Genomic DNA, 14493 nt, shown 5'->3' with positions numbered 1-14493 from the left:
AAAACGTTTCTTACTGTCACATTGGGCCTATGCGTATGACGGCTTTTAATTTTCTTCTTGAGATCAGGTGCAAATTCTTAGAACTGATCTAATTTTATCTTCATTCTCATATCACCCTCGAAATGGATGTCGAGAATTACAGCTCGGTATTGAACGTGTGCTCCTATCATGTTATGCTTTACTAGTTTCAGGCCACGAAACACTGAGTGGAATGACAGCTCAGAATGGTTTATCATTTTGCAGATTACAGAGACAGACAGAACTGTCACAGAACTGTGGCTGTGACGTAGACTGACCCCACTTGCGCGTGGATTGGGTGAAGCCGCGGCAGACGACAGTCGTACTGTCGTATATTTTGGATGATTAATTTTGTGGGTAAACTTGTTTTAAGTGTTGCTGTTTTGCGCTTGTTTCTGATTTCATTACGCTCACATTCTGAGCTGTTAAACGCGTGCTCAACTGAGCCATCAGCAGCTGAGCCATCAGGGACTCTGACGGTGACCCCATTATGAGGTCACAACAAGACGAAGCAAGATGGCGACTTGCAACTTCCTTGTTGGTGAGAATTTCCGTTTGTGTAATATGCTGGAAATTTTATTATGATATTTATATGTACATGTATGTTTGCAGCGGTTTTATAATCACTACTCGTCTGCTGTTGCCAGCATTTAAATCATGGTCCGATAGTCCCGAGCTGATGCGTACGGTGCAAAATGTTCGGCTGCTGTGGCTTTTATTTTCATTTACAATCATTGCGTTTTACTGTTTGCTCGATCAAGCATCCACAGTAAAAGACAGATCATAAAATTTCGAGAAAAATAAACAACAATAAAGCAGACATGACTTGAGCTCTGCAGTGTTATTATTTCTGAGTCTGATGATTATGTAATGAGTTATGTACTGTGAGTTGACATAAATTTTATTATGCTCCAGACAACAGTTTTGATATGGTTTAGCATGGCGGTTTTATTTTTAACTGGTTAAAGAAAAAGTCATTTGTCTTTTTGAATCAAAATAGATCTGTTAACAGACAGTAGCAGACAAAATAAGCATAACACTTAAGTAGACTTATACTTAACTCTTAATGTTTAATAACTGATGTTGTTGCATTTTAATGGATTATATTAATTTAATGTCAGTTATAATTTTAAACTTGACAATATGAATATTTATGTAATTTTAAACTTGACAGTAGTTATAATCAGTTCCATGAAATTGTGCTAAGACTTGGTAGAAAAGTTTTGGAGAATGTATAATTATAATATCCTGTGGATTGTCTGTGTGTTTGTTTTGTGCTGTGATAGTGTGGGTGTGTGTATGTGTGCTTCAGCTGTTGGCTCACATAGCTTGAAACCAACCTCCCCACCCACCCCAACACATACATAAGTCACACAAACACACACACACACACACACACACACTCTCTCTCTCTCTCTCTCTCTCTCACACACACACACACACAGACACACACACACGCACACACAGTGGCACATGTTCACAAACTCTCTCTCTCTCTCTCTCTCTCTCTCTCTCACACACACACACACACACACACACACACACACACACACACACACAATGGCACAACACACAGAAAGCACACAGTGAATCATTCACACACACTCTAACATTAACACACACACTAAACACACTATACACTGCTACACCACTCAGAAACATAAATGCACACACACACGCATCGCACACACACACACACACACACACACACACACACACACATCCCCCACTGATCTAAAGAATTTTTAGATCAGTGCATACAAGCACACACACCGACAGCACACACTAACAGAACATGTGTGCACACATACTTTTTTCCGTCTTAGTGAACAGGTGTAAAGTGTTAAATTGAAGAAGAACAAACACATGCACGCACGCACAATTTCTGTATGCAAGATTATATAGAATATTTTGCCTCTTTCAGATTGCTTATTCAGATGATGATTGATCAGTTGTTGCCCTAAGAAACAAACACACACACACATACACAAACAAACATCACAGAGTGAAGAGGAGGTGGAAAGGAAGATCAGCACAAAAGTACAGAACTCTGGTGACTGCCTCATTTTTGAATGGCACCTGAGTAACAAACAAAAGTCAATTAAAAAAACCAACAAAACAGCATAAAATACCCAGCAAATGTCATGTCCATGCTCAGTAATCCACTACTGACAGGCACATTAGCTTAATGGTTGAAGTGCTGGACTTTCAGTCTGAGGGTTGTGGTTTTGATCCCAGTATCGGTGCCTGATGCATTCAGGGTTGAGTTTTTCCAACTTCTCAGTTCAACCTAATTATCTGCAGACCTGTCAGTGCCTTTTTTTTTTTTTTTTTTTAACCTTCATTTGTACATACATGCTGATCTAAAGACCAAATATGCTGGTTAAAGATCGATAAATGGATAATCTATGTCCACTTAGGTGGGGCTATGGAAACATGAACGTACCCAGCATGCACACCCCTGAAAACATGAGCATGGTGGCCAAAATGTTGGGGTTAAAACTGTCGTAGGTGCAAAAGCCCACATATTTCTGAGTGGACATTGGAGTTGTAGCTCATGATGCTGAATGAAAGAAGAAGAAAGAAAAGTGATTCACGAATATAATCACATGGCAGATCAGACTGCAGAAGCTCACTGGAGAGAATCGACTGTGCAGTAAAACTCTTGAGTATGGTAATATGATAATACAAATTACAACAATAAAATTCAAGTGTATGGTAAAGAGGACATACTGTTGAGAGTCTAGTTGTGGCCTTATCAGTGACTTTAAGCAATTGGTAGGGGTGTGCTTTTCCAGAAAAAAAAGATAAAAGAACAAATTTGGAAAACCATCTTTAGCGTAGTCAGAGTTATCGCACTTTATCAGTTTAAAAAAATTTGGAACTGCAATATGTCTGAAAAATGGAATGTTTACAGATCAGCAGAGAGATAGGAATAGGAATATAAACTTCTGTTCATTGTTCCTGGAAGCTTTTTGATGAAAGCACTCAGAGAAACTGGCATCAACAAATTATGCACATGGAACAGTGACACATTGATACTAATGATAGGCCATTTTTTGTTTGTTATTCTGTCAGCCTACTCATACAGATACACAGCTATTTACAAACATGCATGGTTACACACATGTGCGCGCATGCACACAAACATGCATAGACACAGACACACAGAGACAGGCAGGTAAACTCACACAAGCATTCACATACACACAGATGCACACACACTCATGCACATACACACTTGCACACACACACACAAGCACCAACATACATTGGTTGGGGATCATGCTTGGTGCCTGTGATGGGTGGGATTTTGTTTTTTGTTCTTGTTTTTAGTTTCAGGTGGTCTGTTTCGGAGCTCATAATATGATAATAATAATAATCAGTAATGGTAAATTTATAGCGCTGAATCTTGTGCAGAGACAAATCAAAGCACTTTCGCACCAGTCATTCACACACATGCATAACTCTAAAACTGGAGAAACTGAAGACAAGGAAGAGGCAGGGAAGGGAAGCTATTTTGGGAAGAGGTGGGTTTTAAGGCCAGACTTGAAAGAACTGAGTGTGGAGACTTGACAAAGCGAAAGAGTAAGTTCATTCTAATTGTAAGGTCCAGAGACAGAAAGAACGGCGGCCAGCTGTTGAGTGTTTGAATCTGGGTATGCGTAAACAGAGTGGATTCAAAGCCGATTGTAGTGAGCGAGATGGAGTATAGAGGTGAAGGCAGCCGCAGAGATAGGAAGGGGCAGACTTGTGAATACATTTATAACATAGAGTGCTGATCTTGTACTTTATTCTGTGTGAGACAGGGAGCCAGTGGAGATGTTGCAAAAGAGGAGTGATGTGCTCAGATCTTTTCTTTCTGAGGACGAGCAGAGTTTTGTATGCACTGAAAAGACTGAATGGATGAAGCAGGCAAACCAGACAATAGAGAGTTACAGTAGTCAAGGCGAAAGAGAATAAGAGAAATGACAAGTCTGGATGTTGCATCAATGGACAGATATTTCCGGATGGAACTGATGCACCGTAATTGACAGTAGCAGGATTGACATTTCTGACTGATAAATTTTTGCATGGACAGTGTGTTGTCAAGGACAACACCAAGGTTCCTGACTGAACTGGAAAGAGGGATGGATGTAGTGCCAAGTACTGTGTCTCTTATAAATAGAATAATAATGATAATAATTATTATTATTGATTCAGCATGTGCAACTTTCAATCTGACCTCTGAGAGTCCTGGGTTTGAATTCTGCTCGCAGTGTCTTGCTGGTGGTGGTTGAGGGTGGAGATCTGCCAGGTCAACAGATTTGAAGCCCCGTTGTGTGAATGTGCATTCAGGAGATGAACGTGCATGTTGAAGAACATATGTAATCCATGTAAGTTGGTAGGTTATGGAAAAAAGAACATAACCATCATATGTATTTCCATAATCAGAGTATATCTGCCAACTTGATGGCAAGTTAACATGGGATTTGCAGCTCACAAACACAAAAGAATAATTCTGATTTTGATGGTTATTTTTATTATACAAACTTCAGAGCCATCTATTTTGGGGGATTAAAATGACGGGTGCAATAGCTGAGTGGTTAAAGCGTTTGACTTTCAGTCTGAGGGTCCCGGGTTCAAATCTTGTTAACGGCACCTGGTGGTTACAGGGTGGAGATTTTTTCCCTTGTACCTGAACCCCCTTCATGTGTGTATGTGCAATCAGAAAATCAAATATGCACGTTAAAGATCCTGTAATCCATGTCAGTTTGATGGCTTATTGGAACAAGAACATACCCTGCATGCTCACCCCTGAAAACGGAGAATGGCTGCATGGTGGGGTAAAAACAGTCACACGTAAATACAAGTGAACGTGGGAGTTGCAGCCCATGAACAAAGAAGAAGAAATGGGGATTAAAAGTTCCTCAGGTTTTCTTAAAAATGGTCTGAAATGCCATTGTGCGTCAATTTACAGCGAAAAAGGGAACATCATTTGAAACGGTAGAGGAACAGTTTGCATGTGGTAACCCATGTTTCACTGAGGAACAAGTCATGACTCACCCCTCCCATGATAACTACAACAGATGCTTGACCTGGTGACAGAAGAAATTCTCAAAACGCGACAAACAGGGAGGGGTCTGTTATTATGCACTAAGAAATTCGCAAAAGGATACTCAGATTTTGAAACAGCATATCAAATGGGACTTATACACATAGTTCTTGCTTGTGAGCTCAAGAGTCCCACAGTAAGTTTGTGGTTTTGATCATACATATTGTTCACTTGTTTTTTGGGTTTTTTGTTTTGTTTTGTTGTGCAGATTTCGACTGGTGATTTGAAGTCAGTATGTCAAATCTGTCAGAATTTTAGGTTCTTAATGCTCAGTAAATGTTTCAGTTGAAAACAAGAACATCATGATCATTGTTATTTATCTTTATATCATATTTCCTGCTATTACTGCATGTATTACCAGCAGATTAAGGGAATAAGTTGTATAAAATTAATTAATGAAAAAAGCAGTTGTGTACATGTTCAAGTGTCCATGGGTGTGCATGGGTGTATGCATGCTGCAAGCATGTGTGAGTGTATCTGTTGGGTGTGTGAGTGTGCTCTCTCTCTCTGTCTCTTTCCTTCTCTCTCCATCTCTTTCTTTGTCTATATCTTTCATTCTTTCTCTCTTTTAGTTTTACTATGTCTTTCTCTCATTCCCTGTCTCTCTCTTTCTCTGTGTGTGTGTGTGTGTGTGTGTCTTTCTCTTTCTCTCTCTTTCTATCTGTGCCCCTTTCTCTCTGTCTCTGTCTATTACTTTGTTTCTGTCTCTCTGTGTCTCCCTCTGTGTCTCACTGTGTGTCTGTCTGTCTGTCTCTCCCTCCCTGTGAAATGATTATTGGCTGTCCTGGTGTCTGTTTCTGCAGGCAGTTTTCATCAACTGAACGACAGGTCGTTACTCAAACTGACAGTTATGGTTTGCCTCCAGTGGTATCCAGTAAAGTTTTGATCACTTTGGATTTGAGAATGTCACATTGTGCCTCAAGGTTCTAAAGACTGTCTGTGACTTGTAACTGTAGATGAATACTGACCTTTTTTTTCTTTTTATTTATTGATTGATTTATTATGATTGCCTTTGTTAGTGTCAGCAGACTTGACTTTGAGCTAACTGCATTGAATATATTTCTTAACTTTGTTATTCTTCCATTTTATATAAATGTAGCACTATGCATCCTCAGTATAATTTTTGCCAGAGAGTCTGCTCTTAGGGTCCACTGATGATTTTGGATCGATCTGTTTTTGGTTAAACTCTGGTATGCTTGCTTTACTGAAGGATTGTTTTTACATTCACTCTACCTTTGGGTTTATTATTTGTGTTTTTGTAGTCTGTGTCTGTGTCCCTGTGTGTATATATGTGCATGTGTGTGTGTTTGTGTGACAAGAACTTTTTGACTGTGTAGCTATGATTTGATGCTGACCCTAAATATTTATGATTTTGTGAATGAAGTCATTTTTCTGTTGTGTTTCCCCAGAATTGTTTTTACTTGTCTGAATTTGATATACATGTGTGTGTGTGTGTGTGTACATTCCTATTTCTGTTTGTTTTCTTGTTTTTTCATTGTTAACATCATTGTTTTTATACATTGGTTGTTTGGTTGGTTGGTGAGTTTTTTTTAGTTTCCTGTGGCTAACTTTCCATTGAATATATTTTGTCAGACTACTTAATGCACACACAGTTGTCTTAAGGACCTATCTAAAGGCTTTCAAAAATAGATGTGTAGGATTTTGTTTGTTTTGTTTGTTTGTTTTTTTTGTGTGTGTAATCCAGAGTGTGTGTTCGTTAATCTGACTTATTACAATTAGAGTGTTTTTAATTTCTTTTTGATATTTTTTCTTTCAGTGCCTGATGTGTTGGAGCTGCTGATGACAGGATGTGGGCAGCTTTCATCTCTCCCAGTGGAGGACAGATAAAGCAATCCTAAGGGAATCACCTGCCTGTGAATGCCACACGCGTTGTTTGTGCATGCAAGGTTGCGTTAAGCAGCACACGGTCAGCACATAGCTTTGAGAAAGCAGTTAGACAAGTATTCTTGGTAATGCTTCAACTTCAAGCAAACCTCTTTTCTCTTTTTTTTGGCAGACTACATAATAAGAATTTATAGAGAACATGGACATGAACTGATGGAGATCTCTACTGTTGCTTAGTTAGTGTTATACTGTTTTGCAACTTTGGATTCAACTTAGGTCTTTACATCCTGAATCCTTACATGATTTTTTTACCAGTAGAACACACAAAGGCACACCTGTGAATTGGATGCTTCTGCAGAAATCGGGGTAACTTTCCTGAGAAGCTATTTAGACTGATCATAAAGTCCAGTCTCTTGTGGTGAAACCTACTTTGACAAGAGCTGGCAGTCTGAATCTTCCTTATTTTTTTGTTTGTTTTTTGTTGTTGTTTTTTTTTTCCTGGTGGGGGAGAGTGGTTGGGGGTGGAGTGGGAGTCAAACTGAACACCCACCCACCACTTTATCACCACGAACACTAACTGCAGCAGTCGGTCGATAGATAGTAGAAGTCCGGAGACTGTGCTCACGGACACAGGACAGACAGACAAGACAGGGTGATGGAGACGGACATGGAGGGCCCCAGCCAGAGCGGCCTGATGAGGCGGCTGGAGGAGGGGCGGGTGGTGCTGCCCTGGCACCTGGTGAAGCACAACACCTGGGTCAAGCTGGCCAACAAGCTGGACCTGCCCAGCCCCGTCAGCAACAACGACTGGAAGGGGCTGGCCGAGCACCTGGGCTTCTCCACTGAGGACATCCTGGTGAGTGCTGGTGGGGATGATGTTGGGTTGGTGGTGGGAATTTTGGGTGAGTGGGGGGTGGGGTTGTACATGTGGGATCTGGACTTGTAAAGAAATGGGTGGGTGGCAGGGGAGTTTAGGCAGAATGGAGGAAGGTGGGGGTTTTTTGGTTTTGTTTTTTGTTGTTGTTTTTTTTTGTTTCAGTGACTGATGGGAACTCTTAGCAGATCCGCTATTTTCAGTTAAAGAGCAGTTGATTTCAGAGGGGAGAAAAAATTCAGGGAGAGAAAAAAAAACCTACGAGTACGTTTTATTTTCGTCCGGTCTGTTTCAGGCCCAGTTCAGTTTTTTGTTTTTAGCCTGGTTCAGTTTTTTGTCTTTAGCCTGGTTCAGTTTTTCAGCTATACTGTGATGTCACTTTTGCTTCAGCCACCATATGGTAATTTTCAAACGGCAAGCATGCCGAGAATCGTGAATCGCGGCAACATTTTCACTGAAGAAAGCATTGCAAATACTTTGATAAGTAGAGATGGGGAACGGTTGTCAAAAACTGTAAACGTAGGAGTCCCCCCTGCACCCCTCCAGGGGCCAAAAGCAGCCCCTGGACCTCGGCCAATTTTCAGAGGAAACTCTCCTGGACAATTCCCAAGCCTGATTGATTATTAGTGGAGAGAGATATATAAAGATGAATCTCTCTCTCTCTCTGTATATTTATATTATATATCAGTGCATCAGTTCCATCACATGAATAAGGCATGATGAATGGATTGTTACACATCAGACTTACATGAAAAAAAAAGTTTATGAAGTGCATGAAAGTGTATGCACAAGCATGCTTTAGCTAAACAGAATTCTTTCCTGTTGTTTTTTTTGTTTTCCTGTTTATTTTTGTTTTTAACTTCAGTGAAAATCTGCCCCCCATGAGAGCTGAACCACTGAATAACTGGTTGTGTTAAATCTCTTGTGTGTGTGTTAAATCATGTGGTGATGCAATTTGTGTGTGTGTTGTTTGTTTGGGTTTTTTTTCAGTATTTTTTTTAGTTGTGTAAATTTGCATCTGACTGCTTGACTGTCTGTGTCTGTTATTACTGGGAATAAAATGCATCTGAGAATTATTTGCACCCACATTCAGGGGTCCCCTCCTCACCATCCAGATCACACCCTGACCCCACCACCACCCTACCCCATCCCCATCTCTCCCATTAAGGGGGAGTTGTTGTGACAGACCAGCAAGTTGGGGAGTGGGGGAGGGTGGGTGGGGTGGGGTGGGGGGAGGGGGACAGGGGAGGTGTGGAGGTGTTAGTGCAGTCTCACTTTCCACCTGGGGAGGTAGATGCTTGATGTGACATCTTTGATTGACAGATCCCTAGCTCTCCCATCTTCTCCCCCCCTCTCTCTCTCTCTCTTTCTCACTTTCTTTCACCTCACTAACCCCCACCCCCTCCACTCCTCCCCCATTCCCTCCCAATATGTAATCCTTTAACCCTCAGGGGTCAATGTGAATGAATGTGCCATCAGTGTAATTGAAAGTGGCCTGCCATCCCATTGGTCCACTGCCCCCCCCTCCTCCCCCACCCCCTTCACTCCCCTCCCCCATCTCCCTCTCCTGCCCCTCTACCACCTCCCTTTGATGCTGTGTACAGTTTCTTGCCCAGGCCACCCCCCTCTCCTAGTCCTTTCTCTCTTGTGGTAATTGCCTTTACTGTGGAGGGTGATGGGTCGGGCCCTGGGGGCAGTATGTGGAGGAGACAGTTTTATCACTGGTTTAGAGCTGAACTCCAGAGGGGGGTTTCGGGGTGGGGTGGGGTGGGGAGTAGGAAGGGGCTGGAGTGGGGTTTGGGGATTTGGGGTTTAAAAGGTGAAGATTATCCTGGTGATGACTTGTGGTTATGATGCTGTGTCAGCTGTGGATGTGAGTGGGTCTGTTTTTTTGGGTTTTTTGTTGGTTTTTCTTTTTGCGAGGGGGGGGGGGGGGGGGGGGGGGGCGTCCTGGTTTTTGTAGTTCTTGCTGCGTGAAGTGTTCAGTGCGTGTTTGGTTGTTGTTTTGGTTGAAGTGGTGGTCAAGGAGGAAGTGAAAGATTGTTGACAGGTAGTGTGTGTGGATTTGTGTGTGTGCGCTCATGTGTGTGTGTGTGCATGCGCACACGCATGCATGTGTTTGTGTGGGCCCAAGCGCAACTGTGGATGTGAACTAAAGGGGAGGTGAATGCATTGAATGGTACCGTTTTCATGTCCAATTATGCACATTAGTTTATGATGGGATAGTTCTGATGGTTGTTTCTCTTCCTTTCTCTAAGCCTATTCTCTTTAGATGATTGATTTATTACAAAGGATAGTTCTGATGATTGTCTCTCTTTCTCACTGTGCTCTCTTTCCCTTTCTCTTACCATTTCTTTGTTGGATAATAGGTGCCATGCTAATAATGCGGTGTGTGTGTATCTTCTATAGATTTTTATATGTGTGTGTGTGTGTTTTCTTTTTCTTTGTGTTGCTCAGTTAATATTTATTCAAATGGTTGCGAAAATATCAGTACAACAAAAAGTTAATCTGACAATAAATGGTTTCAGTCAGTCAGTGTGTGTGTGTGTGTGTGATATATGATATGTGTGTGTGTGGCATTATATGTTAGGCGTGTGTGTGTGTGTGTGGATTGAGGGGGCAGATATTTGTTGTGTCTTGACGTTTTCCTTTGGCCTCCTCGGTCATTGAATCCTCAGCCTCATAGTTTGTTTAGAACTCTTGCTAGCCACTCCTTCCCCCCCCCCTCCTTCCCTCACACCCTCCCCTCCACCCTAACCCACCACCACACTCTACTTCCTGGTCAGGAGTTGTGGGGAGGAGGGGGTTGGGGGGGATGGGATTAGATTGGAAAGTCTGTTCTTACCTTGCAGTCTGCAGTCTAGTGTTCATGTGGGAGTTAACTTGTGAAGATGCTGTGCAGAAGCCCCAAAATTTTTGGTGGTTAAAAACATTTGCTTTTTTAGTTATTGCTGCACTTTGGACTGGTTCATTGCTGGCAGGAAAGGACTTTTATATATAAATATATATAAATTATATATTCAAGCAGGAAAGCTTAAAGGTAAAGAGTGTGTATTTATGTGTTGTATGTTCATATGTAGACTGTATATTAAAAAAAAACACATTAGTATGTTGTTCGTACTTAGCAGCAAGTTTATGCAGGATACAGAGGCTGATATTTTGTGTGTGTGTGTGTGTGTGTTTGGTTGTGTGCATGTGTGTGTGTGTGTTCGGTGTGTATGTGTGTGGTGTTTGGGGGTGTGACAGGTGCTGGACAACACCAAGGAGCGCAGCACCATCGCCCTGTTCACCAACTACCTGCCCAAGAAGGACTCTACCGTCAACAACGTGGCCAAGGCCCTCAAGAAGATGAACCGCGACGATGCCCTGCAGATCCTTCTGGATGCTGTGCCAGGTCAGTGATGCTTCCTTTTTTATTTTATTTTATTTTATTTTATTTATTTTTTTCGTTTGATTACTGGATTGTGGATGGTTTTGGCTGATTTGTTTTTTTGTTTGTTTGTGCATGTGTTTTTGTTGTTGCTGTTGTATATTTGTATGATTTTTTAATTGCACACGCTATACCCCCCATGACCCCTCAGGTGTAGACTCCAGCAGGGGCCTGATTCCCTGTGCTGTGCAAGCTACTAGCCTGTTTATGTGGAGAAATTGAAAGTGACCTAACATGTGGGTTGGTTTTTTGTTGTTGTTGTTGTGTTTGGTTTATTTAAATAACTTGTGTTTCATTCTATTTGAAGGGGATTTGTGAGTTTATGGACAGTTGATTAGTTTCAGTTTCAAGGTGTCAAGTCATGTAGACCAAGCCATATTTATAAATAATGCTATACCATGTCTGCTTTATTTTTTTTTTTTTTTCATTTTATGTCAATGTTATTTACTCAAACCCACGCTCGGTTCCCTGGGTCTGACCAGTGTGTTGAGTTTATGTGTAGGCCAGGCATCTGCATTTTTTGTTTTTTTGTGTTTTTAACAAATGTTGTGAAACATATCAATGAATCAGCCAGCACATTTTGCCACCTCCTTGACATTGACACTGAAACTGCTCTACAGAAAAAAAAGGGGGGTTGCAGGGAGGGAGGGGGGGGGAGGAGCAGATGCCTGACTTACATATAGACCTAGATGCACTGGTCTGGCATTGAGAGGGGACCGAATGCCGAAAAATAAGGGACAATATTATTGATTGGTCAAATTGTTGTTGATAACAGAATGGTAGACTTGCTGTTCCATGGTTGTCACCTTGTTATGATGATGAGGACTGACAGTGGTCATTGATAACACTACCACAGTGGAGAAGAGCCTTCTGCAGTGATCCATTGCTACAATGGACACCCACTTTCAGTTTGTATCTATTTCTGATCGCAATTTCGTTGACTGTCAGTGTTAAAAGAAAGCACCATTATTGTCATTTGTTATTGTTATTGTACGAGTCATTATCATCATCATCATTATCATTGTGATAACACTTAAAATGACATGAACAAGATAACACACCTTTCAGATAAAAACAAGATAATTAGAATGGTAGTAGCTACAACTATGCTTAATACTGAGAGCTGCTGATATCATCAGTTTCAGAAATTAATTCATGGTTTGATGGACTATTTCCAACAGACCCGCCGTCTCATATACACTGATCTGGTCCTGTCATTCATTTAATAATACAGTGCCTTGGAGATACCATGGCAGAGTCAGTGAAAGCATTCAACTTCTGGACCAGTGTTCACCAGTGATCAGGGGTTGAAGCCCTGTTAGGGCATGGTTTTTTGTGTGTACTTGGGGAAGGGACTTCAATCAATCAATCAAAAACACTTTATTAATCCACATGGAAAGTAAGTTGTGCAATCACAGGCTCGTTATAAACACCAACATAAGAATAACATACGCAACATAAATAGAGATTAAAACTAGTCAAATAAGAATTCCTAATAGCTGACGATAGACTAATCCACCCACCTTCCCACACACACATACTCATGTTAGGCCAATAGGGTATTGCACAACAATACTTACAAATGAAAACATCCAACAATTAAAAAGTATATATTACTAAAAAGACATACGCGTGCGCACACACGAGCACACGCACGCACGCACACACACACACACGTTAAGACCATAAGGTATTGTAAATTTCCAGGGAATAAACCGTATATGTAAGTAAAATCCACACATGCACACTCTCACATACACACATACACATGGATGTAGGCACGTATTCACGCGCATAACATATGTCACGCACGTGTTACTTCGCTCTGATTTCCCCTGCTGCACTGCACCCAGGTGTGACTGGGTATCTGACTTTGTGTTGGGGATGGGTTAAAACAGCAGAGGGGGTGGACTGGGCCCCACCTTCCTATGTCAAGCCTTGTACACTGCGGATTGGAGTTCACTGCCCCGATGGATGTTAAAGGCTATGGGATCTTTAATCTTCATTCTCAGCGCACGTTGTAACCCGCTGTTTAGAAATGAAACCTTTTTTGCCTCCAGAAATTACTGAACACGTGTTACCAGTTTCAAATGTTAATATTTTTTGGGAAAAATTATATATTTCAAACTGTTCTTTATTAAAGTTAGCTAAATTATGTGTTAAATAGTCCACTTGGTTGTTTATTGTAGGTCCCCACATGAACCTTTTTTCAAATAATATTCTACAGAAGTAGTGCATACAATATTTGATTATTGATTAATTTTTTTGTCCTAATCCCGCTTCCCCTGTCCCCCCCTCTCACACACACCCTTCCAATAGTAGGTTTTTTCTTTCTCCAGTCACTGACACTCACCCTCTCCATTTTACATTTTGTATTCTATCTTTTCCACGTTCTGTTCTCTCTCTCTTTTCCTTTCTTAGTTCCCCACCATCCCCCACCCCCCACCACCCTTTTCATTCGAATATACATAAATGTTGATTTCTGATGAATAATGACCATCATCATCATTATGATAGAAATGATAATAATCCAAATAATAATAATATCATTTATTTTCAGTCTGATATCATCATCGTAGATGAACAGACTATAAATAAATAAACGAACGATGAACTCTCAGTACACAAACAACAAAAGAAGCGACATGCCAGTGTTTCACCGCTGTTGACACCATTAAAATGTTACATGCGGAAGAGGTTGATGGAGACAATGGTGCCGCATTTCTGAGGTTGAAAGCTGTTGGCTGAACTGTCCATACCCCCACTGGACCTCAGATTGGATCTATGTGAGGGAAATAAAGGGGGAAGACTGACTGTTCCGAGTGAGTTAACCCTAACCTAGTTACATGCCCATCAGAGTATGGCATCTCATGACCTGCATTTGACACGCAATACCGTTTTTGAGTTTGTGGTCTGAACATGTTATTAGAACTTTTTTTTTCCCCCTTTTTATGTGATTTAGGCAGAAATACAGCATGGTATTGCAGATACCAGATTGTTTGCCTTATGCTGGCTGCTTGGTTGTGTTGCAGACCTTGAAGCACAGTATGAAGCACAGAAGTCTGGCACAGAGGCCATGGAGGGGACCGACTCGTGCGTCACTACTATGGCACAGGTGGGTGAGAGAGGGAGGGAGACAGAGTGAGAGAGAGAGAGACATACAGGGAGAGGGGGACGCGAGAAAGAAGCAGATAGAGAGAGGAAGGGAGAGAGGCTTAGAGAAAGGGAGCA

At 41.4% G+C, this 14493-nt stretch overlaps 1 protein-coding gene across 1 annotated transcript in view; it reads left to right on the top strand.

The window, feature by feature from the left end:
* The first annotated feature begins 274 nt into the window (after positions 1–274).
* LOC143301108 (uncharacterized) overlaps positions 275–14493 on the top strand; it is a 31048-nt gene continuing 16829 nt past the window's right edge. The window contains exons 1-4 of the mRNA XM_076615158.1: positions 275–559; positions 6891–7814; positions 11079–11226; positions 14295–14377. Coding sequence (XP_076471273.1) covers positions 7614–7814; positions 11079–11226; positions 14295–14377 — 432 coding nt within the window. The 5' untranslated portion in view covers positions 275–559; positions 6891–7613. The remainder of the gene's footprint in view (positions 560–6890; positions 7815–11078; positions 11227–14294; positions 14378–14493) is intronic.

This window comes from Babylonia areolata, chromosome 27, assembly GCF_041734735.1.
Source record: "Babylonia areolata isolate BAREFJ2019XMU chromosome 27, ASM4173473v1, whole genome shotgun sequence".
NCBI classification, from domain to species: Eukaryota; Metazoa; Mollusca; class Gastropoda; order Neogastropoda; family Buccinidae; genus Babylonia; species Babylonia areolata.
This window is presented reverse-complemented; position numbering and strand designations above follow the sequence as displayed.